Here is a 27,655-nt window from a genome sequence, read left to right on the forward strand (position 1 = left end):
GGAGGAATTGCTGCCTAGCTGATGCTATATGTCTGGAAGGATTAGCCAAAACTAAGAACCATGGTTACATTGCCCAGAATAGAGATGGCAGAGATAATAATCTCTTCTGTATTGAAAAAGAAAAAGTTGTTATCTCTCTTATCTGTTAAATACAGTAGTGGTCTTGATTATTGTTACTTTTTCTCAACTATGAAACCTAAAGTATAAATGATACTTGTCCATTGAGATACTCCTGTTTTTATTAAATACAATGTTGAAGATTAAGATTTTATTCTAATGCTTTCACATAAAGATTTTCAGTAAGAAGAAGATGAAGACTATGTTACAAACCTTAATTGCAGCAGCATCTGTGGTAGCAAGGATAGTCAGATTGGTGAAAGCAGCATTGCAGCATCATGATCCAAGGCCTGCCCCTTGCACGCATGCCCAAAGGAGCAGAACTTGCAGCAAGACACCCCAACACAGTTTTCATATTTTTTGACGAAAACAGCAAGGCAATACTGCTTAGTTGTACTCATACCATTTGCAGAATTACCTGCTAATGATCAGGACAGTACTAGGCAGTCTTGGCATAGGTTGGCTAGTGTGCCAAAAGCACAACAAAAACTCAGTTTTATTCCAAATATACTCATGCTATTCTATGCATGCTAGGATCTCTAAGTTAGAGATCATCTTATTAGCAATATGGAGGGATATGCAGTGTGCTGACATATATTCAGGATGCCAGAAATGAGTTTTGGGGGAAAATATGCAACATTTCAAATGAATGTGATACAGGAGAAAAAATAATATTCTGCTAGCTGATAGGTGGGAATGAGACCAGAGAGCACTGAAAAAGTTCTTGGGCCATTCAGATATGCAAGAATAAATGAGAATACTTGACTGACTAGATTAGAAAAATGCCTGTTTTAAATAGAAGGTTCATGTACATACAGCATCAGTACAAATATAAATGAATAAATATTCAAAAGTATGTTCGGTTTATGATGAAAGATTCAAAGTGACAGATACACAGGGGATGAGAGGTTCTGAATGTGAGACAAACCATTTTTTGATAAGATTCTAATGGATATTAGTAAAAAAAAATAGACATGGAAAAAAGTTTATTTTGAAGTGGGATAAAGGTTAAAGAATGTGGAGTCCTTGGTGCTCTCTGAGCCTTGTTGTTTTCTTGCAGACATTTCATTGCCAGACTAGGCAACATCTGCAGTGCGAAGAGGGAGTGGGCCTTGCTCGCTGTTTATATACTGTCCAACTTGTGTTGTTCTCTCCTTGGGTGTTCTTTGATTGGGCTATTGTTTGCTGCTTGGTTGATTGACTGAGTTAATAGTTCCTTGATTAGGGTGTATTGTGCTGTTTGATTGTTCATCTGGTGTTAATCTTAGTGTTAATCTTTGCATATTTGGGTGTTGATTGCTGGGAGGTGGTGTTCTGGTCTTTCGGTTTTTCTGTTGTCTCTTTTGAATGATATGTAACTGTTGTTTACCTCTATGTGTCTGTTGATGGCTGCTTTGTCTGAGTGCCAAGCTTCCAGGAATTCTCTAGTGTTTTTGGATTTGGCTTGGTTTAGGATGCTCACAGATTCCCAGTTGAAAGTATGGTTGAGTCTCTCCATGTGTTGTGAGATTAAGGAATTTTCATCGTGTCTTCTGACTGCTAGTTGGTGTTCATGGATACGCTCTGCTAGTCTTCTGCCTGTTTGTCCTACATAGTAGCTGTTACAGTCCTTGCACTATATGTTGTAAATAACTACTGTTTTTTCTTCTTGGGCTACTGGGTCTTTTGGGTTACTTAAGATGTTTTGAAGAGTTTTAGTTGGTTTATGTGCTATGGTGATGCCATGCGGTTGTAACAGTCTGTTGGTAGTTCTGAGATGTTTCTGATGTATGGCAGTGTTAGCCGTTTCATAGCTTCTGTTGGTTGGGTTGTAGTGGGTTGAGTGGTCAGGTACTTTTTGATGAAGTTGGGGGGCTATCCATTTTGCTGGAAGATGCTGTATAGATGATCTGTTTCCTTTTTCTGGTGTTCTGGGTTGCTGCAGTGTGTGAGTGCCCATCTGAATAATGTTCTTACACAGCTCCTCTTGTGGGAGGTTGGGTTGTTGCTTTGGTAACAGAGCACTTGGTTGGTGTGGGTAGCTTTCCTGTAGACTTGTGTTTCTAACTTGCCATCATTTCCTCTACTGATGAGCATGTCCAAGAAGGGTAGCGTGTTGTTATTTTCTTCTTCCCCTGTGAATTTTATTCCATTGAAGATGTTGTTGATTGTTTCATGTCTTTCCCCCAGTTGTTCCTTTTTTATTATGATGGAAGTGTCATCCATGTACTGGATCCATACTGTGGGTTGTATGCATGGGGGTGCTATCCTTTCCAGACACTGCATTACAATCTAAACATACAATAAAAAATGTTTATCTGGATCGCTTTTAGTGTTTGACTGATGTTACTTGTTTTTAAGGATATGGATTAACGTTATTAGGGTATAAAAATGTTTACTTGGATGGTTCTAAGAATTTGATTTAAGGTCATTGTTTAGAATTGCTTTTTGGGGGGATTTATTAACTGTTGTATTATTTTGTATATTGGTGGACAATTTATGTGCACCAATATACTACAATTTTTAGTTTGACTTTTATTATAGTAGACAGAAAAGTATAGAATAGTAGTAGGAAGGGAATAATTAAATAAGTATTATTTAGGGGGGAGTTGTTTACAAGGTTTATATGAATTTTTTTCTTTATTTTAATATAAAGGGAGGGAGTAAATGTACTTAGTGATTTTTATAATGTGCTAAAAGGGGATGATTTATAGAAATAATGTGATTTTGGTTTAATATAGAGTAAGAGATTGATTATGGAAAATATTTGTATATCCTTGCTGTTAAAAGTCATAAGTCACATCTTTCCGTAATACTATAAAAAAAAATTTTTTTTCGTTTTCACACCTTTTTAGTTTTTCTTCTTTTTTTTGTAGTTTTTTGGGTTTTTTGTAGCTTTTATCTTTCTCTTCAAACTTAATAAAATTCATAATTTTTAAAAAAGAATGCTTCAAGTGTGAGGTTGGTCAATTACAATTTCAGACTTCAAAAAAGGTGATGAGTCAAACTGGCTAATTTTAATGGACGCTCAGAGGAGGGCAGTTTATAAAATATTACAGGGCACCTGTACATTCCTTTCATATCAAAGAAGCCAGCAGCAACCTTTCCACTGCTTTATGAGGCAGTCAGCCAGACGATCACAGAACCTCCACCTAAATGAAGCTATTGACAAATCGGGTGCTAAAATACACATGTCTGGTTTCCAAGATTATGTAACCTAACCCCTTTTAAAATCTGGTCAATAAAACTCTAAGAATCTAGTGTTCTTGGTGGTGAGCAGCTACAAGGGGCCTGACGCTATCCCCTATCAGTCAATTAACCGCTATAAGTAAATTACGTGCTAGGCATCTTTATGTGAAGTTTGCTGATTGAATGATTCAAGAGAAGGTACTAGCTAAGGAAAAAGCTGAAACCTTTCAAATACAAGCCTTGTAATGAAAGCATATACAAAAATAACATTTCTAGGTTTTTACTTAATGTTCACTGGATCATGCCCAATATACCAATAATCAGCTATCAAAGAGCCATAACACTGAAGGTTTCCTAGTGGAGATGTGGGTGTATATTATCATCTGATTTCCAGTCGCTACTTTACTACTTGAAACTCAATGCAACTAAATCATCATCATCACCATCACCAACACCATCATCATCATCTACACTATTCTTTGAAAATAAGCCTAAAATAGGCTTAAAATGAAAGCTGTATGCATTTTACTACTGGACCAATCTTGTTTTATGAAAACTGCTAAATTCTGCTCATTTGTGATTACTGCTCAAAGATGCTATGTTTGAATTATGCTCAAGTCTGGATGGTCTTGTTAGCTATGTTTTGAATAGAAGGTTGGCAATATTTAATGTTTTCCACTGATTTCTGTCTCACTAATATGCTAATTCCTCATCTTGTTCTCTTGGTTCATACTGCCCACTTGCTTGTTTTTTGGTCGTTAAAATAAGATAAAAGCAAAAGACAGTGTGGTGGATTTGCAAGGAATAATTTGAGAGATATAGTAAATGGTGTTTGTACAAACTAGATCTACCTAAGAATCCTTTTCTTTTCCTCATTTCATGCCTTTAGTTCTTCAGCGTGTTTTTTTAATTCTTTTTTTGTGTTTTGTATATCATTGCTTATTCAAAAAGGAATAGCTTCAAGTGTATGTATATATTTGTACATTTCTTTGTATTTGTGTGTATGTAAAAATAGAAATAATTTTGAATTAATTAGTATTCAAAATTCTTTGGTAAATGATGTACAGTGAAAGTCAAAAATCTTGAAGCAGTTATAATCTGTTACTATCACATCAGAGGCTTCTGCAAAAGGGGTCAAGTGGGCAAATGACAAAAGCAGCATCTCACTGTTGGGACACAAGCTCCACCTCTTTTGCACATGTGTTGTCACACTGCATGTATGTACAAAGTGGCAGAGCTTTTGACGCATGCATCAAGTCTCATGGATGCCTCTGTATCACACATGATCTGGAAAAAAGTATCTGTCTTTCTTTTCACATCTATTTAAAGAAACAAGATTTTTCTCCTGTAGCCATTTAAAGAAATATCAAATTGAATATTTGATTATAGATAAAATATTCCACCATAACAGAAAAATTGGACTTATTTGTGAGCTTGCATTTAACAGACATTTATTCCCTAACAAAATACCAATGTAAACCAATTTTATTATATTTCATCTAGTATGCATTTCCCAAAGGATGTGACAGAAAATGGAGTTGCTTCTCTCCATACAATCAGGTTCATGATATTCCCCATTAAGTTATGTTGAAGATAGGTTTTTGCTTTATAATTTGATCAAAACACACTTTTCAAAGAGCAGTTAAGAAAAGTTGCCTGGTAAATGCAGACCTAAAATCAGAAAACCATTTTCTAAGTGAGTTATCAAGAAGAAAAAATTGAGTTTTCTGTAACCAGCTAAGAGAAAAGTATTATATGGGACAGGATTTGAATGGATCATGGTGCAGAAAATCTGTTTGTAAATAACTCAGAGAATGGGTGAAGGGAAAAGGTCACAAAATAGTTCTCTAAACAGGCTTAGTTTTGCTGTCTGCAATAACAATAGGCCTCTGAATGAGGGAAAGGGGAGATGGAATTAGGTACTGTCCTGAGGTATCATATGGTGTGAATGTATTTGGAGTATGTAAAGTGTTTAATGAAATACAGTATTATCAAATCTCTAGGTTGAAGGCAGGATGCAACTAGTTCAATCCAAAACAGGAATACCGTCAAGTCCATATCAGGACCAGAAGGTTGTAAAATCCAGAAGCAGCTATGAATTAGAAATAGGCAGTTGCATAGGAATGATATGATCCTGCATGGCTGAGGATTTTGTGTGAAGAGTAAAAATACAAGCAAGGAACATGGGATTTTCAACTGAACTGGCACCTGTCAGATTTTAATTAACCGCTGACTCTTGCCTATTTCTTTAATAGCTTCCATGGATTGCATATTTCAAAAAAGCAGCATCTCTAACCTCTCTGCACATGGAGGGAAACCCGTTCTGAGGGTTATCTGATCACAGGAAATGCAAATCATTTATAATTTCCCAGAAAGATTAAAGAGAACTTGCCAACTCTTGTTAGCTTAACAAGAAGTTGCATTACAGTTCAGTACCACAGTTATTAGAATTGTGCTGTTATTATTATATTATTTTAATTTAATTATGTTTTAATTATCAGAACACCATAGTAATATAGTTGTGGGTTAAATTAATTTGTGTTCATATTCAAACATAAATTTATTGCTTAGTAATATATTTGGAAAGAAATAATATTCTGTCTCATGTACTCAATTTCATTAGACCTTGAGGAAGCATTTTGGTGCAAGACTCTTTTATTTCTGTTCTCACAGTAATAGTTTTAATTGTGAAATCACATGTCACATTTTCTTAATCACCTTTTTCCCTTAACCTAAAAACTTATGAAAGCCCTGTTCCTAAAATATACTGCTTAGCTAATGCAGTAATAAATATTGACATAGCATAGAACTTTATAAGGAGTGTTTGTTTATAATTTCAACTTTTACAGATACTCACTAATACAAGATTCTGGGTGACTAACAAAGATTAAAACAATGGAATAGTTAAAACAGAGTTACAATAGCCAAACTGGGGGAGATAAAACCAAACAGTTCCGTAACATTCATTCTAATGGTAGATTCCCCAAAGGCCCAAGCCTGGTGTCTTTGGAAAGAGCCAGATCTTCAGCCCTTTCTTCAAGGCAGGCAGGAAAGGTCAGGGCTATGTGGATCTTAAAGGGAATGTTGTTCCAGAGCAACAAGCTACCCCCATGGGTAAGACAGGTTCCCACTCTCCCGGCCTTTCGGAAGGAAGTAAAAACATGGCTATGCCATCTGGCCTGGAATGAGAGAGGGGACAGCTATTCATGGGGATGGTTGGCCCTGTGAGGGCGCCAAGGTTAAGAACTTCCCATCTTGAATTTTATATTTTATATTTTGTACTTGTATTTATAATTTTATGTATTTATATTGAATTGCCACCATTTTTATTATTTGTAAGCTGCTCAGAGTCGTTCACAAGATGGGCGGCAGAGAAATCTAATAACTAACTAACTAACTAACTAACTAACTAACTAACTAACTAACCAACCTTCTAGGCATGCCTCCTAGGTCCCATGAGATGATACTGCTTAATAGATGGGGCCTGAAATATGCCCTATGTTGGATCTTACCAGACAGGCAAACACAGTGGGAGAAGGTGGTCCTGCACATTTATTTATTTATTTATTTGTTCGATTTATATCCAAATACCTTTTCCTGGAATGTGCAGCTATGAATGGAAGCCAAAAAGGATGCAGCTACTTTGAGGATTTGCAGAGAGGTACAGTGTTAGCTCCTTTATGTAGTCCAGAGCACATTTTGCCTTTGAATCTGAAGCACTGCATTAGATGATATATGCAATTATAATTTTATGATGGAATTCCTTATTTTAGGGAATTAATTTTAATCAGTAATTACTAGTTTTGTATTTTGTTGTGCTGTCTTTTTTCAATATGTGGTATCAGATGGGCATCCATAGTTACGCATTCTTTTAAACACACACATATAAAATACATCAAAGGAGCATATTTATGGTGGGATAGGGAGGAATCTCTTGAAGTGACTTCACTTGAAGCTGATAATCCTAGATTGACAAATCAGAAGCTACAAAGCTGCCCTACAAAGGGGAACATCACTGCAAAAGATTGATACCTTATGATCATTATAGATCTGAAGTTAATCATTTCTTTCTAGTGTCCATACATACTTTGTAGTGTCCATAATTTTGCATGTGTGTGTGTGTGTGTGTGTGTGTGTAATCATTTATCATTGTAGGTACTCAATTTTTACATTTTCAAATTTTTCAGATAAGGGTAAAAAGAATGATTCTGATGGTAGCTTACATTATTTTAGTTTTCAAAGTTTTGTAACAGGTAATTCCACCTAACTGATCTTGACTAATCTTGAAGAAGCACTTAAAATGGAGACACCAGGAATTCTCAGGATTGTAGACTAGACTATGAAGTCAAATCACTTTCATAACGTTGCTAAGAAAACTATTTTGAGAAATCTGTGTTGCCACCAGGACCTAATCTTAATATGAGAAAATGTTTACCATTTTAAGTTTCATGTTCACATTTCTAACTTGTAGGATAAGAAAATAATTTGTCTTGACCATTCTTAATTCAAAATTTTGATCATTTTTCTCACTCTGATTCTTCTGCTATATTGCCAGTGATGATTAATACCAAGTTTATTTCAATTCTCCAAAATTTCCTAGATTTCCTTTAGCCATTTCTTTTCTTCCTTTGAGACTGAATTGGCTCACAACTTTCCTGAGGAATTTCCTTATATTAAAGAGTGTATGTATGTGTTTATATCTTTCTGTTTAGTTATTTATTCTCCAACCAACTGTTTTTGCCTTACTGGGAAATGTACATTTTGTTTGCCAGAAGTTGTATTTAATTTGGATAAGATCTACATTTTGGATGCCAGGACTATTCTACACTATTCTCTTCTGATAGCTGAAAACACTTCTGAAATGTAAAGGACACTGCAGTGAAATTAAGCTTGTTTTGTTTGAGGCTTGTGTGTGTGTTTTAAGTAAAATAGGTACTTTAAGCATACTTCACTTATTTTACTTCTTTTCTTTTAAAAAGTAGAAAATTGTGCAGTGGTTATTGACAGTGTGTCTCTAATATCAGTGGTCCAATTTGGGGCAATCTAAAGTCACAAAAAGATATTGTGGTTGCCCATCTTTCCTCTGGACCTATAGAAGAGAAGATAATGCAAATTTCCTATTCCTTCTAGATTCCCATAAAATAATTTTTGAGATGGCGCCATTTAGATGCTTAATTACACTTAGCAATGTTATTTTTGTTTAAGACTTGCACTCTAAGGCTTGTATTTGAAAGGGTATTAGTCCTCTGTTTTGGTGGCATCCTCTGTTTGAAGAGGTATCCAATTCCAATCTAGTTTTAAGATTTAAAAAAAAATAAGAAGGTCTCACAGTTTCATAGTAGTACTATCTGGATAGTGGACTAAACATTTGAATGGGTGACTCGTGTTTGTTCTTTGATTTTTGTTGTTTTCTTTCGATATACTGTATAGTTTCAAATGGTAACAATTAAAAAAAAAACTAAGGTAATGTTCTCTTTTGGTCCATAGCAAATGCCTTGTTTGGTTTTCTTTTGCAAAGATGTAATAAAGGGTAGGCAAACAGTGAGCGTTACCAATAGAACACAAAGATGACTAGACTGCTATAAAATTATGTGCATAATAATTGTGCAGACAGAAAGGGCAACAATGTAAGCCACATATAGAAGTGGTCCATAGTTTATACCAGTGTTTCTTAGCCTTGACAACTTTAAGATGTGTGGACCTCAACTCCCATAATTCCCCAGCCAGCATGGTCCACACACCTTAAGGTTGCCAGAGTTGAGAAACACTATCATTGGATATATTGCATTACTATTTATCCATATCAATTAATAAAAATAATATCAATAATAAATAGCTATCATCAATTAATATTTTGATACTTTTTTTTGCTGTTTTACAATTTACATGTCACAAAAATACTATTACTGACAAAGCAATGTTTCTTAAAAAAAGAAGAAAAATGTGAGTGTATATTTGCTGTTTTACAATTTGCATGTCATAAGAATACTGTCAAAATATTAATTGATGATAGCTTTTTATTACTGATTGCCCTTGATGTTTTTTAACACATTGTGACTCTTAAGGATCATGTATTAATTTTTACTTTATTAAAATCAACACCTTTAGGAAATCTTCTGTTTTTAAAAAATAATTTAATAAATAGGGATAATTGTGTATCAATAATATTCACTTTTCTATGTAAAAGTTATGTGTTAAAGACTAAAAAACTTACTCATTTTCTAATATCCATTTCAATTTAAGTTATTGGTTTAAGCATGTAAACTGTATAGCTTTTTTCATTTTTTAAATATAATAGATTCAGTCTAGAATTTATTGTATAATAATTAGTCCTGGTTCCCACATCATGTAAAGAAATACATACTTATAGCAGTCAACGATTAGATTTCCACTTTCAAAAAAACAGAATCATATTGGTCATACAGTAACAGCTGTACATTAAACATATCTAAATGGCTTGGAAGATGCACTAAAAAGGGGGTTATAAAACATAATCAAGTGACTTAATAAAAGTATCAGTACAGCAGAGCATGGACTATAGATTCAGCGGCCCCTTTGCTGCAAGGGAAAAGTCTTAGTAGATATGGGATTTAAGAAAAAATTCCCTTAAGAACAGCTTGAGGGAATTTTTACTTGAGGGAAATAAAGTAAAACATGGTAAAGTTAGAAGTCTTCTAAAGGTGAATATATTTATTTGATTTAGATGACTTGCCAGCCTAAAAAAAGGAAGATTGACTTCTCAAATAGTCTTTGGTAATGGCAGACTGAAGTTCCAAATCCACAACACTGTTACTTAAGCACTGACATCATTCATTCATAAGCCGTAATCAGAAGTACATCTTTGAAATCTCATAACAGTACAGCTCTGCTGGAGTGATATTCTCAAAGATAATTCAGAATTATCAACCAAAGTCAAAAAATCCTTATATTAAACCTGAAGAAGAAAAATGATGCCTTGAGACTAAACTTATCAGATAGTAGCCTAATCTGATAGTGGAATAACTCTAATCTTCCAGTATTCAAGCCACCTTCTTTATATCTTGAAGCACAAACTAAAGAATGATATGCCCTTTGCTAAGCATTGGTCCAATTTCAATTTTAGTCAGACTTGTTGTCATGGAGGCCATGGGTTTCTGGGCTAATCATACTAGGGAAGCCTCATTATGATTGTTGAAGACTCCTAGGATCAACCCAGAGTTCTCTCACACCATAGTAAAGACCATCTTTGCCACCTTGTGCATGGACATTGTTGGGTAGCACAGTAAGTGTGGAACATCAACAGTATCCTCAGTATGTGTTATTTACACAATATTAGGTAAAGGACCCCATAGCCTGCCTAAGGTAGATCAGCATGATGGTGTACCTACGGACCTCTCAATGACTTTTTCCCTGTCTGAATTGATGGAAAGATCTAAATCACACACTCACATACCCAGGTTTCAGTAATACAACTCAGATCAATTCCTCACCTACAGACAGATGAATGAGGTGTTATTAAGCTGACAGGTCATTATCAGCAATATTACCAGAAAGAAGTGATCAGAAGTCAGCCATGAGGTATCTAATCTATGGTATCTAGGCATTAGATGTCTTTTCCAAACATTCATTCATTCATTCATTCACCATATTTTTACCCAGCTGCAATTCAGAGACAGTTGGTGGCTTTCCTATAATTACTGTATCTCTACTACCATTATTATGCCATATCTCAAAAGTGACTCTGAAAGTCAGAATATTCAGTCAATATGATAGTATTTGGACTGCTAGCTTTTAGATACTTAATTTTTAGTGGGGAAGGGAAGATACCTTGAATATTATTTAAGGGTTAGCTGAACAACAAAGTTTCTCCTGGCCACAGTCTCCACCTGCTGCCTAGCAGAAGCTGTGGGTCCAGGAGAACCACCAGATTGTGCACCTGCTTCTTCTGGGGAAATGCAGCCCCATTAAGAATCAACACTGGAACTAACCTGGATCTATATGATTTCTGGATAAACAGTCACTCCATCTTGCTGGGATTTAATAATTAGATATTACTATGACTATGACTATTGTTGTTTTTCTTAGCATTTGCCTCACATAGTTGCAGGTTCAACTTGTGTATTGCACTGCACACCCAAAGCTATCAATGCATACCACTACACGGGGGTGGCTCTCTCAAGATGTTGATATGACTGTACAGTGCAATAAATGTGATTGATAACTAATGCACTCTTATATGCTGGCCATTTTGCTTTTTACTTTGTTTTTGTTTTTATTTTTAGTTTAGATTTTGGTTTTCTTGGTTTTTATGTATTTTACTTTTATGTATTTTGTTTTATTATGTATGCCACCCAGAGTCACTATGTGAGATGGGCAGCTATACAAATATGATAAACAAACAAACAAACAAATTATTAAATGTATATGCTGCCCAACTCCCAGTGACTCTGGGTGGTTTACAGTTGTTAAAAACATTTAAAAACAAATAACAATACAAAAACAGCACAAGACAAAGATGGCAAAGAAAACAAATCTAAAGGAGAACAAGAAAAGGGAAGAAAGGAGTGTCAGTCCTTGCCAAAGGCCTTATTAAGAAAATATTTCTTGAATAAAAAATTGTGTAGTGAACAATCACTGTGTCAGACCTCAATTTAAGTGTTTTAACTAGCTTTAAATCATTTTTATCTTCAGCCTTTACAGTTACAATGCACAAATACCTTATGCAGTCATTGTAACCATAATTGAAGTTAAATTTGAGAAGGCCTTCAAAAACATACAGTTATATAAAAAGAACTGTTTAATTATATGAACAGTTACAGTTATAAAAAGGATGACAATGTGGTATAGTGGCTGAAGTGTTAGACATGGGAGTCAGACATGGGAGACTCAGATTCAATCCATCTTCCGCTCAGGAAGTTTACCGGGTGACTTTGACCTAGACACTATCTTTCAGCTCAAATTACCCAACAGAATTGATACCATTGGGGAAAAAAGGAAGGAGGAAATGCTGTACACTCTGCTCTTGAGCTCTGCAAGAAAATGTAAGACACAATAAATAAACATTTCCATTGTTTTGGGTTTTTCTTCTCTATACCCTATGGAAGTCACTGCTGTAAGGATATGGTTGTGGTCAGATTCTGAGCCTGATAAAATTCCCAACTAGAGGGATACCCCCATACAGCCAAAACAAGATGCAAAGGAGACCTTTGTGGAAGACTTCTCTTCTGTTAGCCCTATTTAAGAGGAAGTACATACAGGATCATGCTTTGTGATCAAGTGCACTGCTGAACCAGAAAAAGATGACAAACTGAGTTCCATTATAAAATCCCATAATCATTACCTAAGATCATTAATGGCACCTTGGGAAGCACCCAGATGTTGCCATCAAGATTCTGCTGGGCATGTTCCCGGCTGCCTCAGGTTTGCTGTGGGTCCTATTGTATTGTTCTCTGCTGTAGGTTACTTGCCGTCTATCCCTCAGCATAATTTGGAGCTGGGAAAAAGTAACAGCTATATTAAACAAAGGGACCATAATAGTGGGGAGCAGTGAATTAAACAGAGATGGTGTCATACACTAAGCTCAAAAATATAAAGATCAATTAAACATATTTTGGATAGAAAGTTTTGGTTTGTCCAGATTTAACAGGGAAGTATTCATATATGCATATTTTTATATTGTATATAAATCAGAACTGGATTCAGAGAAGGCTAACAGTAGTTGGACTCCAAAGACATTGAGGTATTTAGATAAAAGTAAATGATAAATATTGTGGTGCAGCAATGAGTGTTACATCAGCTATTAAAATATATATCTGAATTCCAAATTCTTATTATTAAAGGTGATATTGTAAGGGTATAAAGTAGAATTCCTATATTTAAAACAGACTATAAGGTCTTACTCATATCTAAAGTATGATCTTAGGTATCTGTATAATCCAATGCACCTTCTACCAATATTTTCATTGATTTAAAACATAAAATTATCAAAAAAATCAAAAAAGTGCATTGCTGTTTTAACAGTGAATACAAATCATTGAATGCCAATTGCATAGTGCATTTTAAATATGTGAAATGCATTTCATACAGCTAACTATGTTGGTATGCATAACAGTTACATTTTTCTGTGTTCTACTAATTACATTTGCAACACTGTAACTTTATAAAGAAATCAGTATATTCTGCGCTTTCCTGAACAGAATCAAAGCAGCTTCAGTAATATATTTCTGCCTCTGAAATAGATTTTTAGAAGGAAAGCTAAACATAGTTTTGATAAGGAAGCCAAATAATTTTCTGAATATGTCTGCCATTGAGAAATTAAGATTGCCAACTGAAATTATAGTAATGATATATTAATGGTCATGGGGTGTATAAATTGCATTTGGTTAGTTTTTTTCCAGAGCTAAATTTTGTAAAGTCTTGACAACCCTCAGGAGCCAACCTGTAATAAACAGCTCTCACCTTCAAAATCATAAAACAGGCTTTCGGTACTTGAGCATTCGATCTAATTGCCTTGCTACATCAAAGGAAGTATCCGAGGACTGAGAAAAATCACAGAAGGGAGGAGGGGGGAAAGGGCAGTTCTACCTCCAAAGGTTATGTGCTTGTGGCTTGGTGGAGCCCTGTAAAGTTATGGCCTAAAAACTGCTGTTTGCGATTAAGTTGATGGGCAAAAGTCTACCTAACAATTTCTCCCAGCTGCTGACACAGAGTCTTTGTTCACATTTAGATTTCTCAAACTGTTGCCAGGGTCAGATGGAGGTCAGACACCATGATGATGTATAGGAGAACATGTCTGGGAATTTCTCTCATACTTAAAACACATACCAGAAAAAAGAGCACCCAGCTAAATTTGTCTGATGAGACCCAGATGATGACAGTGTTGCTGTTCTTTTTAAAAATTATTTTTCCTTCTATTCTCCTGGTCTATACTCTTTGCATGCATGTGCACACACACACACACGCTCAACCACAGAGACAAACTACACCGTTTTATTCATGCTTATTCTGACAGCATTTATTCTCCTTCAAAATAAGGATGCTCCCTGTCATTTTGACACTTTGTTTTCTTTCCCAGCTGGAGATGGACTGGTAAATCAAGAGAAGGGGGAGGCAATCTGTCCATCCAAGAGCATATTCGGCATGGAATTGCCATAGGTTGTGTTGGGCCATGAGTTTTGACTAGATGTGCAATGTGCACGTTGTGCACACATCTCTCTCACTATATCTACTTGCATTAACTTAGCCCAGTCTAGTCACAATCACAAGCTTACAGCATCCCAAACTGCGCCCTCCCATCACCCTTAATAAACACAGCATTGTTTCCAGCTGTGACTAGAAACCTTACAGTGTTTGATTAGTTATACCACTGAGAGAGGGAAAGAAAGAAATAAGCATGCTAATACCAAAGGAATTGTTATTCCATTCATTGCTGATTATTATTACATCTACATTTTAAGAAGGGTCTTTTTTCTTCTGTTTCCCAAAAGTATTTCTGCCCAAAAAGCTGTTGATATTTAGTGTGCAGTACAGTGTACTCAAGAAATCAGTGCAAAATATCCTGCTATAGCTATTTCTGTCTTTCTATCTATATTGTATATAGTAGTTTGATAGTGGCTTCAATTGTTTTCTTGTGTATTCAGCTCCACTGCAAGTAAAACACTAAGTAGCAATTTTTCTGTGCTCAGCTGCTCCATATGACAGAGGATATTTCATTCTGCTGTCAGAATGTTATTAATAAAACATGGGGGGTGGAAGGGGCCACAATTTCCCCTTTCAATCACTATAGCATTTACAATGAAAATTTTATGTAGTGTGTAATTTTCAGTTAATGCTTGACACTTAAAATGTTGGTAGCTGCATTTTGTATGGTATCTGAAGGGTTAATTGTATCATATTCCCCAAGCAAAAAAAAGCTCTGCTTATCAAAAGTGAATAGAGGCGTGTATGCAAATGCATGTCTGTGACCCTTTGCCTTTCCAGTGTTAATTTATATGGTCATTAAAGACTTTATGAAATTGAGCAGCCTGGTGTTTTGAATCCCATTTGATCGCCTTCTCCTATCCTGCACTGAAAAATCTGTCTGTCTGTCTGTCTGTCTGTCTGTCTGTCTGTCTGTCTTTCTTTCTTTCTTTCTTTCTTTCTTTCTTTCTTTCTTTCTTTCTTTCTTTCTTTCTTGTATTGCGATGAAAACAGCATGCTATGCTGTAGGGAGTTGCAAGTCTGGTTATCTGGCATTACTCAGATTGCTAAAATTCATTAAAATGTGACATCAGCACAGTCACAGACAAATGATCACAAGATGAAAAGGAACAGTCGGCCTTTCACGGATTAGTGCTACATGGCCTTAGCCTAGAAGTTAACTGCATAAAAAGATTAATCCACTAGTAGCAACATAGCTAAGATTTACTGAATAATTAAATTGGTACTGTGAAGATTTTCGTGTAATCTAGCTGGTGTGAACATGTAAGTGAGGTGTATGTAAGGCCACTTTTTTAGAGGCAATATGCCAAGTTGTTTCGTTTACCCCAACTGGTACCTCCTGAAGAAGAAATCTGAGATCTCATATTGTATTTACAGACTGAAATTAGCAAAATGTATAGATTCTAAGCAGATTTATTTTTGAGAGGTTTCTCAGATATGTTACTATATATAACTTATTATTTGAATACATTACTTTAGTAATATAAATTGTTTGTAGCCAATAATATCTACTTGTTCCGTAGCACTAGTTATCACTGTATGTTTAAGAAAATATGGCTCCTGGGCTGCACCATAACAACACAGATTATTAATAATTGATATCTGATCTCTTTTAAGTGTCCTTCTTTCAATTTCTTCTTTTCTTACAATGTCTCATTAAATGTAACCCTGATCTTATTAAAGATCTTATTTACAACTGATGTTGAATGGTCCCTAAGTTAGCATTTTTTAAAATTTTTATTTTTTTAATGCTCGTTCACAGAAGAACAAGTTGAAGATGCAGAAGGGTCTGCTAAAAGCTCATCAGTGGCTGTTGCTGATGATAAAGACACATGTGAGAAAGAGAGAAATAAAAGTGAAGGCAGAAAAGCTAGTAAAGACTCTGGTAAGATGCTAGATTTTTTTCACTCTTTTAAAAAGGGTATTAAATAGTTTTGCTTGTTTGTTTGTTTAATTTAAAACTGTCTGGACATTCCTGGTATTATCTACTGCATGTGTATTTTGCATGTGATTTTTATCAGTAGCCTGACATTGACCTATTTTTAATCATAACCATCTGACAGGATAGATGTGGATAAGCTGAAGAATATTATAGGACAACTAGTGAGATTATTTTTTAATCAAATCAGTTTGTGTGCTTGTAATTTTTTAAGCACCTTTCATTAATCTTAGCTGTACTTGTATTCCTCTGATGGCATATTAATTTTTCATAAGGTTCTATACTACTTGAAGAATTTCCCCTGTGTTCATGTTTCATCCCTTTGCAGAGCCCTAAGACAATGGGAATGCTTCCCCCATCAACTCTCTGTTCTTGATATATGATCACTTAGATTCAGGAATCTTCCCTCTTCATGGCCATTTATCTGGTATTTACAGGAAAAAATACAGAAAATCCATGAAAAGGTTTACAGATGATTTGGCCAAGAAAGAGGAAATATCATTGAAAACAGATTATGAGCTGGGAAATATTGATCTCCAAGAATATACAAAGCTCGGTAATGAAAGCTACTGTCTTTGAAAACAGAACTCCCATGTCATGACATTTACGTGTGCACAAACAAACCCAAGGCCAGCATCTGGCATGGATACACAAGGCTTGTTCTGTATTTGATTTGGCAACAATGTGGCTTCATCCATGCTTTTTATTTATGAGATGGAAATCTATGGTCACAATGAATATTACATTGGCTACTTTTGCTGCACGCTATTCCTGGTTATATTATGCTGGATTCACTGAAGCAGAAGAGGTGCTGAAACAGGTTGAAAGCTATTAGTTTCAGGTGCTGCTATATCTTTTCCTTGAATCCAAATGACAGCAGCAGATAAAAGAGCTTGTATTCACCATAAAGACACTTAGTTATACAGGAATTATTATTTTACATGCAAATTTATTTTCATCTAAATGAACCATTATTTATAGAGATACCGCTAAAATATTGTTTACTTTGTTAGAAGTATGAAAACACTGGTTTTCCTTTATGCTAAATTCATTAATATTTAAGGAATAAAGATTTGGCTGATATATTAATGTCAACTATTTATCACTGCTCAAAAATATCAACAGCACCAGAACTATTTTGCTTTTGAACCTGAAGAAGAGCTGTTCATAGCAAAGCTTGGTCTGTGGGGATTATTTAAAATATACATGCCCTTTCCTTGGAAGGTGAATCTAAAAGCAGTATTGAAAGACATACTGCTTTGGCTCATTACTGGGGTCACTGTAGAAATGTAATGGAAAAAGAGATAAATTTTATTTGTGAAACATCTGGCTTCTTCCATGTTGTGCTTTGTCAAGTAAGCCTTATGTTTCAGAGATCTTTTCTGCCTAATTTATTGCTGTAAATCATCTGAGTTCTTTGATTAAGCACATTTTTAATGGGCCAATAAGCAAAAATGGTGGTCTTCAGAAACCCAGATAGCAGATTCCATGAAGATTAAATTCTCAGAAGGATCAAGTTTAATTAGCCTCACCGATGCTCAGGTTGTCCTGTGGTATAAGAGTGTTTTAGCTGGGCAGTGAAACACCTTTAGATGCTAAAGGCAGATGCTTTTTCTGTTTATTGTATAAGAAGCTTGGAAGAATTAGTTCACATTTCAAATTCTCAAACTGACCTTTTCAATCCTACAATAGAATTCTCTAAATTAATTCTGCATATAAAGTATTCATTCAGTGAGGTTAATTCTCAACACAGCTGACAACTATGTTTAATGACTGCATAACTGCTTATGTATAATTGAATGTTAATTTGGATTTTCTTCTCCTGAATTAAGTATTGGCAAAGAAGTCCCAGGAAAACCAACAAGTTAATCATAGCCTTAACAAGCTAGACAGAAAAGTGCTCTCACCCCTTTTTAGCATATAATGCATTAGAAAAGAAGGGATTAACATGTTTGGTGCTCAAGCATTTATATAAATTGTTGTTGGGTATTGCCTTCCTTATCTCAGATGGAGGCTTTCAAAGAAGACTTGGCAATAAGCAAACTATGTTTACTGAATATTGATTTAGAAGACAAGAGCCTCCTAATGCCTCATTTATATTGTCATTTAATTCTAGTGCCACTTTAGATTAATTATAATCCAAATTACAACTCAACACAGTGTAGGAATTAATATGGAATTTATCCAGATTAATACATTTGCATAGACAATGTAATAAATTTCTGAGATGGCTAAAGGGAACACTATTTGACAAGGTGGTAAATATAAGGAATAATAGAAATTCACCTTAATTGTTGCAATAAATTATTTTTTAGCTAATTCTAATTGGAAAGAATCCTATACTGACTTCTATAATTTTTAGGATTATATTATATTTTAATAACATCAATTGATAAGTCAGAAACCGTAGTCTTTATCAAGTACATGGGTTTATAAATATAACTGTTTATAGCATATTTGTAATACTTTATTTATTAGGTTTGTACATTTGATTGGATTTCCCCTCTTCAAACTGAACTAACGTAACTTATTTATGTTAACAAGTTCATAATCTTTGTTATTTTAGGATTAAAGAATTATAAAATTGATGACTATTTGAATCACACAATTCTGATTTACTTGTAAGCATAATTTACCATTCCATTCTTATGAGACAGACCTGTACATTTTCATTCAGAAACCCAGAAATAATCAGTTGAGGTATGAGTAAGTGTGCCATGCAAACACAGTCAATGGATTATAGCCAATGGGGTCTGCTTGCCAATGAGACAAGTTCCTTCTTCCAGTCCTTCTCCTTATCCCATGTGCACTCCCTTAATCTGTTCCATATTATTATGGATCCTCTGGAACAGATTTAAATCATGTGTAAGCACATACATGGTGAGTACAGCAAGAGGAAATCCCCATTGCAAAATACTGATGGATTTGCAGTCTTAGGTAATTATTTATAGTTGACTTTTGCCTTGGTCTTAAATAATAGCATTATTTAAAAAAAATTGTGCAGAAAGAAATTGAGAAATACTTGTATTATTACCAGACGAATTGCAAATGATCTGTGCTTTAAAAAATGACCAATTCAACACCAAGCATAGTGTAGTACAAGAGTACTATCTTCAGTATGAGGCTACTTTTTACACTAAACCAGTAAGAGTGTACTGTGCAATAAGATAATAATATTTGATTTGTCATTAGCTCCTGAAACAGTCCATTACAATCTTGGCAATAGTAACTGATGTCTTGACAAATTCCCTACCACTAAATTGACTCATGTGAAAAATACATTAAATCTATTAAATTTACTTCATGGAACATTTTCACATTTTCAGTACCTTCTGAATGTGGGTCCAAACCAGTGTTTCTCAACCTTGGCAACTTTAAGATAGGTGGCCTTCAACTCCCAGAAGTCTTGCTGGGAGAATTCCCACCTATCTTAAAGTTGCCAAGGTTGAGAAACACTGGTCCAAACATATGAAACAGGGTCGTATGTGGCAAATGTCCAGTAGGGATTGTTTGTAAATTCATCTATGATATATATGGACTACATTCTACAGAAAAGAAATATTCAGATTTTTTCAGTTTTCCATGTTAATAATGCATTTACAGTACTATAAATAATTGAAGTGTCATATAAATCAGACAGATGTTTTGGCAATTGTTGATATGAAGAGGCTTATTTGGCTCACCACACTGTTAGGAAACATGTTAAAATCCCAGATTTGCCACAACTTAATATATAGAATGTAAGGAATACAAAAATGTAGTTCTCATCATAATTAGTGTACAGCAAATAAATAACATGCTAGGCATTAGGTAATTGGCTTTAATTAGCTAATGGTTAAGAAAAGGTTAAGAAACAGAATACTGCAGGTGCCCTGAGCAACTGAGAAAACTCCTGGAGATTTCCTCCCCCATAAATGTGTACTAGTGATACGCTTTCCTATAGGCGTACATAAGTTATATAAAGGCACACTCCCCAAAACAATAGATTCAGGGTAAAAAAAGGTATATCAAGTAATATTAATAACTGATTAAAAATAATTTTCCAAGTACAATCAGTTGGTCTCTCTTCTGTATCTATCAAACATTCTCTGCCATACACAAACCACACTTCCAAGCATACACAAACACATTCAGCCTCCAGGTAAGATTTCCACAGCATCTCCATCCTGGCAAGATGGAGATGTATAACTAGGCATCATCTCATATTGATGGTACTTTATCCTGAATTTTACATAGATGTTGAAAAGTAGGTGTAAGATCCAAATCTTGAAGGACTCCATAAGGGAGCATCTACCAAGCTGCCCCCTTCCCCCCCCAAAATATATTTTTTTCCTTTTTACAATAAAAATGAACAACTCTGACAATTTTGACTCATCATAAATATCAAGCTAGTGCATACTGCTCACTTGCTTGTGCTTGGCTCATACTGATAAGGAGAATAGCTAAACAAACAGCAGAATCTCCTTTTGTGATTTGCCTGCCACAAAGCATCAAACAGGAATTCTGGTTTGTACCTCTTTTAGCCAACTGACATAGAAGTCATTCTTTGTTCTTGGAGTCTGACTCCTAACTGGCTTGAGAGAGGTAATCCAGGAATTCCAGTTCACATATCATGATAAATAAATTAAACAAGTAAATTGATTTGATTAGCCAGTCTCCCTTGATAGGCGAAACCCAGCAGAAACTCATTCCCAGTAATTCCTAACAGCCGGATTTCTTTTAAGGATATATATAATATTTAAAATGACAAAACAATATAGTTATACAGTTATAGTTACATTGTAACACTGTAGTATTTACACTTTAATTACATACATATATACATACATACATATATTAATGTTTTATAAGGTCCAGGTTAAAAGTATAAACTGAGTCGCTTTTGGGAGATGGGCGGTGATAAATTTGATTAATAAATAAATAAAAATAAATACACTGATAATTTATAGAAGCTATAAGGTTATAGAGCAGCACAATATTATAAATTGCTCTATGTAGATCCTCCTATAAGTAAGAAATAAGCATTTTAGAATCTACAGGAGAAAGTGTATTTGATAGTATTTTACAGCTGTGTGCTATGATTGTTCAAAAACACTAATACTGAATATGAGAGAGGAGTGTATGTTACAGTTATCAGTAATTCTGATGACAAGAATGTTGTAGTACCATAAAAACTAATACATTGATTATAGCATAATCTTTTATGGACTACAATCTACTTCATCAGTTGCATGGAATATTATCTTGAGAATGTGTGTGTGTGTGTGTGTGTGTGTCTGTGTCTGTGTCTGTGTCTGTGTCTGTGTGTGTGTGTGGCTGGAGAGGGAAATAATAAAAATAGATCAAAAGGAAGAGAAATGTAGAAAGTGGGTGCTAACAGTGAAAATTATTCATAAATAATGGTCATTCATAAGACAATTGTAGGTGAGATAAGTGCAGATGTTTGTGTCATACCCAACAACTGCCATATGAATGTTCTTCTGTGAATAATTTTTACTGTCTATACTTCCTATATTTCACTTTCCTCTAACTTTAATTGCTTCCACTTGGCTTCTCCTGCCAGAGGGAGTGACCACTGTTCTGTCATATGGAAATATCACTCTGCATTTTCAGAGATTTCTGACCTTCTAAAGTGGTTGGAAACATACTAGAAATAATCTCCTTTGAAGGCTCAGGAATCCTAATGGAATCTGACTGTCTCAAAGGAAATTTCTAGCTGCCATGTCCAGCAGTTCTGGCTCAGGCTGTAAATACAATTTAACCCAAGCACCCTTTTTTTCTGTAGGCACAGCCTGACCATCTTCTTGTTTTTTTGAAGAACTGGTTGCAATGAAACACATACGACAATGGATGAAATACACAAGGCAGAAAATCTGAAGTGAAGCTGATCAAACATTTGAGTTTGTTTGAGGGGATTAATCTATGGACAGAAATAATGGCAAAGACAATTTATGTCTCCACTCTGAATTGGTGGAATTCTTGGCAAACATAGTGTGCTAGTAGTAGTCTGTTGTAATTTATTTAATATACATTCTGAAGATAAAATTGTATTCATTCCAGTTCCGATATCATTTTTACAGCAAAATCAGAAATGCTTAGTCATTCATATGGATACCACAACTTGTTCACCAGGAGGAAGTGGACATACTGTTTGAAGAACTGAGATCACATTGGCACATCAAAACAGAGTTCTAAATCAGGATTTTTGGGATAGTTTTTACCTCTGGATGTGGTGCTTGCACTATGAAGGAGATGTAGTTCATCCCTCGTTAAAAAAGTAAATACAGATGAGTGATTCTAAAAGCTATCACTTAGTATCAGAACTGATTTGTACTTTTTAGTATGTGCAGTGAGTTTTTAGCTCCTGGAAATCCTGCATAAATCTTATTTAGATAATGTCTAATTACATTTGAGGCTTCATGAATAAATATTATACAAGAAATATGTTGGGTTGTTCAATCCTGAGAACATAATGGATAGAAACACAGTCTAGATGATAGAGAAGAATTCGGGAGGGGGTTGGATGGTGATTAAGAAATGTTTTAGCTTGAGCTGTTGCCTTGTATTGTATATGGAAATGTAAAGAATCTGTTTCTTTATTAATTTGGACTTTATTAGAGTGTTGCAAGTGTAAAGATTAGAAAGCAATCCTTTTGAATGTGCAGAAGAGCAGCACCTCTTGTGGTGACATTAGAGGTATGTTGGTTGGAATTGTGCATATATCTGAATATGTGGATGATGTACTAGTGTTGGTACAGAGTCTAAATGGTTTGCAGCAAGTATTAGACTGGTATTATGCAATAAGGAGTATGAATCTGAAAATTAAATGTTATTAAAGACCAGTGCAATTGGGTTTGGCAAGGAAAATGAAGTGAATAATTGACACTTGTGACATAAGATATGAAGATCCATGTGAACCTGAAGAAAGATATGACTGCTTGAATGAGTTGGAATAAAGACATGGCTTCAGTAAGGATGGGTTGGCCTTTGCACAGAAACTTGAAAAATTTCATACTATCTTTAAAGTGACACTATACATTATTGTTCTAAATCATATTTTTAAACGTGCCTGGGCCTAATATTTATACCCTACATGGTGGTCACTACATCACAGGCAGAACAAGTATATTCCACATACAAAAGGATATATAAGTAAGGATCATGGACTTCCTGACCCAAACTTTCAGTATAGTCTCCTGTGCATCCTGAATCCTTTAATCAGAGAAGAGACACAGGAATGGGTTATGAGAAGGTGCATAAAGCTTCCCCAAATGTTATTCATACCATTTTGCTGCTGCCTAAATAGCTCAGGGCATTTTAATGCATTTTAATAAGGAAAATACTTTGCTGTGCTAATCTAATTTAAGAGTAGAATGATTGGTATAACAGATGGATTTTTTTTTTTGGTTTTAAAACATGGTTATTAATATTTAAAATGCTTTAACCTCCTAGAACCTTAATATTCCTGAAAATCCTAAACCTTTATAAAAGAAGTCAAAACAAGGCCCTCCCCATTTACAATTTATTTGAATAATTTTGATCTTTAATAAGTCTGTAATTTTATTTTTAAAGTTTCACTAATTCTATACTGTTTCCTAAGTTTAACAGGAGGAATGATACACTGAAATGTACAGTACTCTGTTTTAATGCATTTCTCATAAAATGTATTTGTATATTTTGAAAATATACACACAAAATTTATTTTGCTGCTTCTGAGTTGTCTTACAGTGTTTTCTATTTCTTCAAATAAAAATGTTATTTTGAGAGAACTGGTTATTCTATTCCTCTCTCCACCAATATGCTTTCTGTTCATTATAAGTATTCTGCAAGCTTTTCATCAGTTACAGTCATGACCCTATTTTAAAATTAAAACTAAGACATTAGACAGTGAGGTCAGTTTGTTCATTTATATGAACTCTGTGTGGATTTTAAAAATCAAGATACTTCATGCATCTCCCCTAGACAATATATTTATGTTGGGTCTGATAGCAATCAATGGTTTAGTGTCATTGCATTTCAAGATGTATTTGCACCCAGTTGTCCAGTGATAGTGTCCTCACCCTGGAAATAATTTAGTTGCAAATTGACTGGAAGATGGTGAAAATTGAAAGTTAAAATTAGAAATACTCATAATAAACAGCAGAAAAAAGGTCAGATGATGCCACACTATGATGAGATTGGAATGGTTGGTAAATGAGGTTTTGTGTTTGTCGTGAGATGTATGTGACAAGCCTACCCAATTCCATTGTAATATCCAGCGTAGCAGAAGAGAGTACCCTGCAAATTGATGCTGGAAAGAATTTTCTTCTGATCTAGGAAATTATAATTGCATTCTTTTCTTTGATGTGTAGTAACCCAGCTATATTAAGAGACTAGCTCAGGCTGAATATTAATTATGTTATTAATACATAACGATAGTAGCATTTAAGTACAAAATTCATTTTAACCTCAGTGCATCAATATTATTTTTCTTTGTGTAGTTAAGCTTGTGCTTTTTCTTTTAAATGAATTGTAATATAGTTATGCCTACATTATATCCAGTGAAATCAGTGAGATTTGATTAGTCATGAATAACTAAAGTCCCATTGATTTCAGTAGTCTCCTAGAGGTATGATGAAACCTGGATTCAACTCAATATTCATTAAATTTTGTGTAATAATTGGGAACAATAGAGATCTTATATGAGTAACATAACAAATATATTCTTAAATGTTTTAGAAACAGGAAAGAAAAGAATGTTTGGAAATTAATTATTTTGGAGAAAGAACTGAGGCTATTATTTGATTTTGCTTAATGTAGAAAATTTCAGAGTGAAATGCTAGAGAGATCTAGTTATTGATTACTGTTTAGGGCAGCATAAGGTTAGCTAAACAAGAGAGAAGAGTTCATTTTTAATGTATTTATAGAGTCTGCTCTGCTTCAGAGATAAGTGTGCTGTCACCTTTGTACCTGTTCAGGTTCAAAAATAGTTCTGCTGTAAGATGTAGTCCTGCAATATTGAAAAGTATATTGAGAGGCCCCAATAGGTCATAAAGTAAGCCCTAGTGACAGTCATCGCTATTTATAACACATTCCTTTATGTTGTTTTGGAAGCAGGAATAAACACACCAGAGAAGGAACCAAAAGTAAATATTGCAGCAGGGGAACAACCACTACTTCCAGCTAAAGAAGATGGTCCATCCAAAAAGACCAAATATTCTGAAGAAAATAAGTTTGGTCATGACCAGGTAAAAAGTATTATTACAATGTTTCTATCTTAGGGCTTTTCTCATGAATAATTTCAGTGAAATGCTTTAATTTGTCATGCGCAGGTAGCCATTAACCATAAAATCTTTTTTCAGCTAGTCACATGAAATTAATATTCCCAAACCAGATTCTTATGATAGAATATTATCATATATGACTGCTGTATTTGTTTGGATACTCAGGGATCAAAAAGAAAAAAACAACATGAAAGCAGAAGCTTAGGAAGGAGGAAGAAAGTTCTTGGGAAAATAATCCTGGAAACCCAAATTTTGAATGAAAGTGCACTTTTCTTTTCACTAGTGACATTGCAATTTGTGCTTCTGATCTGACTTCTTTATTTCTAGATGACTTTAATACAGAACTTGAAATATAGCAGGATATTAAATAATACAAATATGTATATTGCATGGTATTATCTAAAAAATAAATCTATAACACATGAGAGCCAGTATGTTATAGTGGTTAGGGTACTGTACTAGAAGTGGGAAGATCCAGTTCTAGTCTGTCCCTAGGCATGGAAGCCGGCTTGGTGACTTTGCACCAGTTGTTGTCTCTCAGCCCTGGATTGGGAAGGTGAAAAAAATCTGTCTACCAACCCATAATGGGCCAGAATAATAGATTATGGTCCATAACCTTCAATGAAGAAGCCTTCATCCTGCAGTGGATTGGTTCAGGCCAATAATAATTGTGTGGATGTGCATATGTGTACTGAAAGTATGAAATCCAAGGATTATATATAATTCCAAACATTTGTTCTCTAATGAATAGATTGCAGATAAACGACCATGTTTCCTCTTTTTCAAGTAAAATTAGACCTTTATGTTTAGGGCATTAACAGAATGTGACGATAATGATAAATTCACAGAAAGTACTGTTACCCTGAGAAGTTGGCTAGAAGAAGCATTGTCCAATTCTTTTCTTGAAGGAAAATGTAGTATTTACTGTAGTAATAGGTCATTTTTTTCAATGTATTTGTCTAATAGTCTGAATTTATCTGGATTTTTTTTTCCAGTTTTACCAGTGCCCTTATTGTAACTACAATAGCAGGGACCCAAATCGTATACAGATGCATGTCTTGTCGCAACATTCTATGCAGCCTGTTATCTGCTGTCCCCTTTGTCAAGATGTCCTGAGCAACAAAATGCATCTGCAGTTGCATCTAACCCATTTGCACAGTGTGTCACCTGACTGTGTGGAGAAACTGCTTATGACAGTAAGTATTTAAAATGTTGATGTGTATTTTACATGTATGAGAACTGTAAACAATGCTGAATATGTGCTGGTATTATAGATGGAATTATAAAGTTGGAACAGGGGCTCCTGAGATCTCTTCTTGTTCTGTCAATAACTTGTTTCATCTTTTTGGCCTATTCACTTAACCTTAATTTTCAAAGACACAGGAGTCTTAAGCTCTCATTAAAGTCAACCTTTCAAGATCAAGGTGCTCACCTCTGTGGCTCCATGCACTTCCTAAAGCAGATTGGCTATTAACTTTTCCCTGTAGGGAAACTTTTCTTCTTCATTTGCTGTAATGTATTGTGACGGCTAAAAGCATTAGAAATTACTGTTTGTTTATTTGTTTATTTGTTTATTTTATATGGCCACCCATCTCATATGCCTGACTCTGGGCAGCTAACAGTTAAATTTGTTGTTAATTTTATAAGAACTAATAAATAATGGTGAAGAGCAGCACAAAAATACTCATATTTTAATATCCTGTATCCATAATAGAGGACACTAGGGCAGAAGGACCCTAACCTTGTAGCTTATTTAGCTGCCTTGAATATCTAGTACAAAGCTGAGTGTTATATGTATGATATACTGTATGTGTATGTTAGTGGGAAATTTGTTTTAGAGATTGCCATTATATATAGTCAAACCTGTAGGTGTTAGAATGTACAATTGTATTGTTACCTATATTATTTTCTCTTTTAATGTTTACAAAATACAATACAAATATCACTAGAGAACGCCTGATCTCCTATTTTTCAGGGATCAGGAAACATT

At 34.7% G+C, this 27,655-nt stretch overlaps 1 protein-coding gene across 1 annotated transcript in view; it reads left to right on the forward strand.

Annotated features, from left to right (window-relative positions):
* Positions 1–27,655, forward strand: part of ZFHX4 (zinc finger homeobox 4) — a 153,696-nt gene that overhangs the window by 105,699 nt on the left and 20,342 nt on the right. Inside the window, exons 4-6 of the mRNA XM_063299404.1 lie at positions 16,226–16,348; positions 25,499–25,629; positions 26,661–26,861. Coding sequence (XP_063155474.1) covers positions 16,226–16,348; positions 25,499–25,629; positions 26,661–26,861 — 455 coding nt within the window. The remainder of the gene's footprint in view (positions 1–16,225; positions 16,349–25,498; positions 25,630–26,660; positions 26,862–27,655) is intronic.

This window comes from Candoia aspera, chromosome 3 (assembly GCF_035149785.1).
Source record: "Candoia aspera isolate rCanAsp1 chromosome 3, rCanAsp1.hap2, whole genome shotgun sequence".
Classification (NCBI taxonomy): Eukaryota; Metazoa; Chordata; class Lepidosauria; order Squamata; family Boidae; genus Candoia; species Candoia aspera.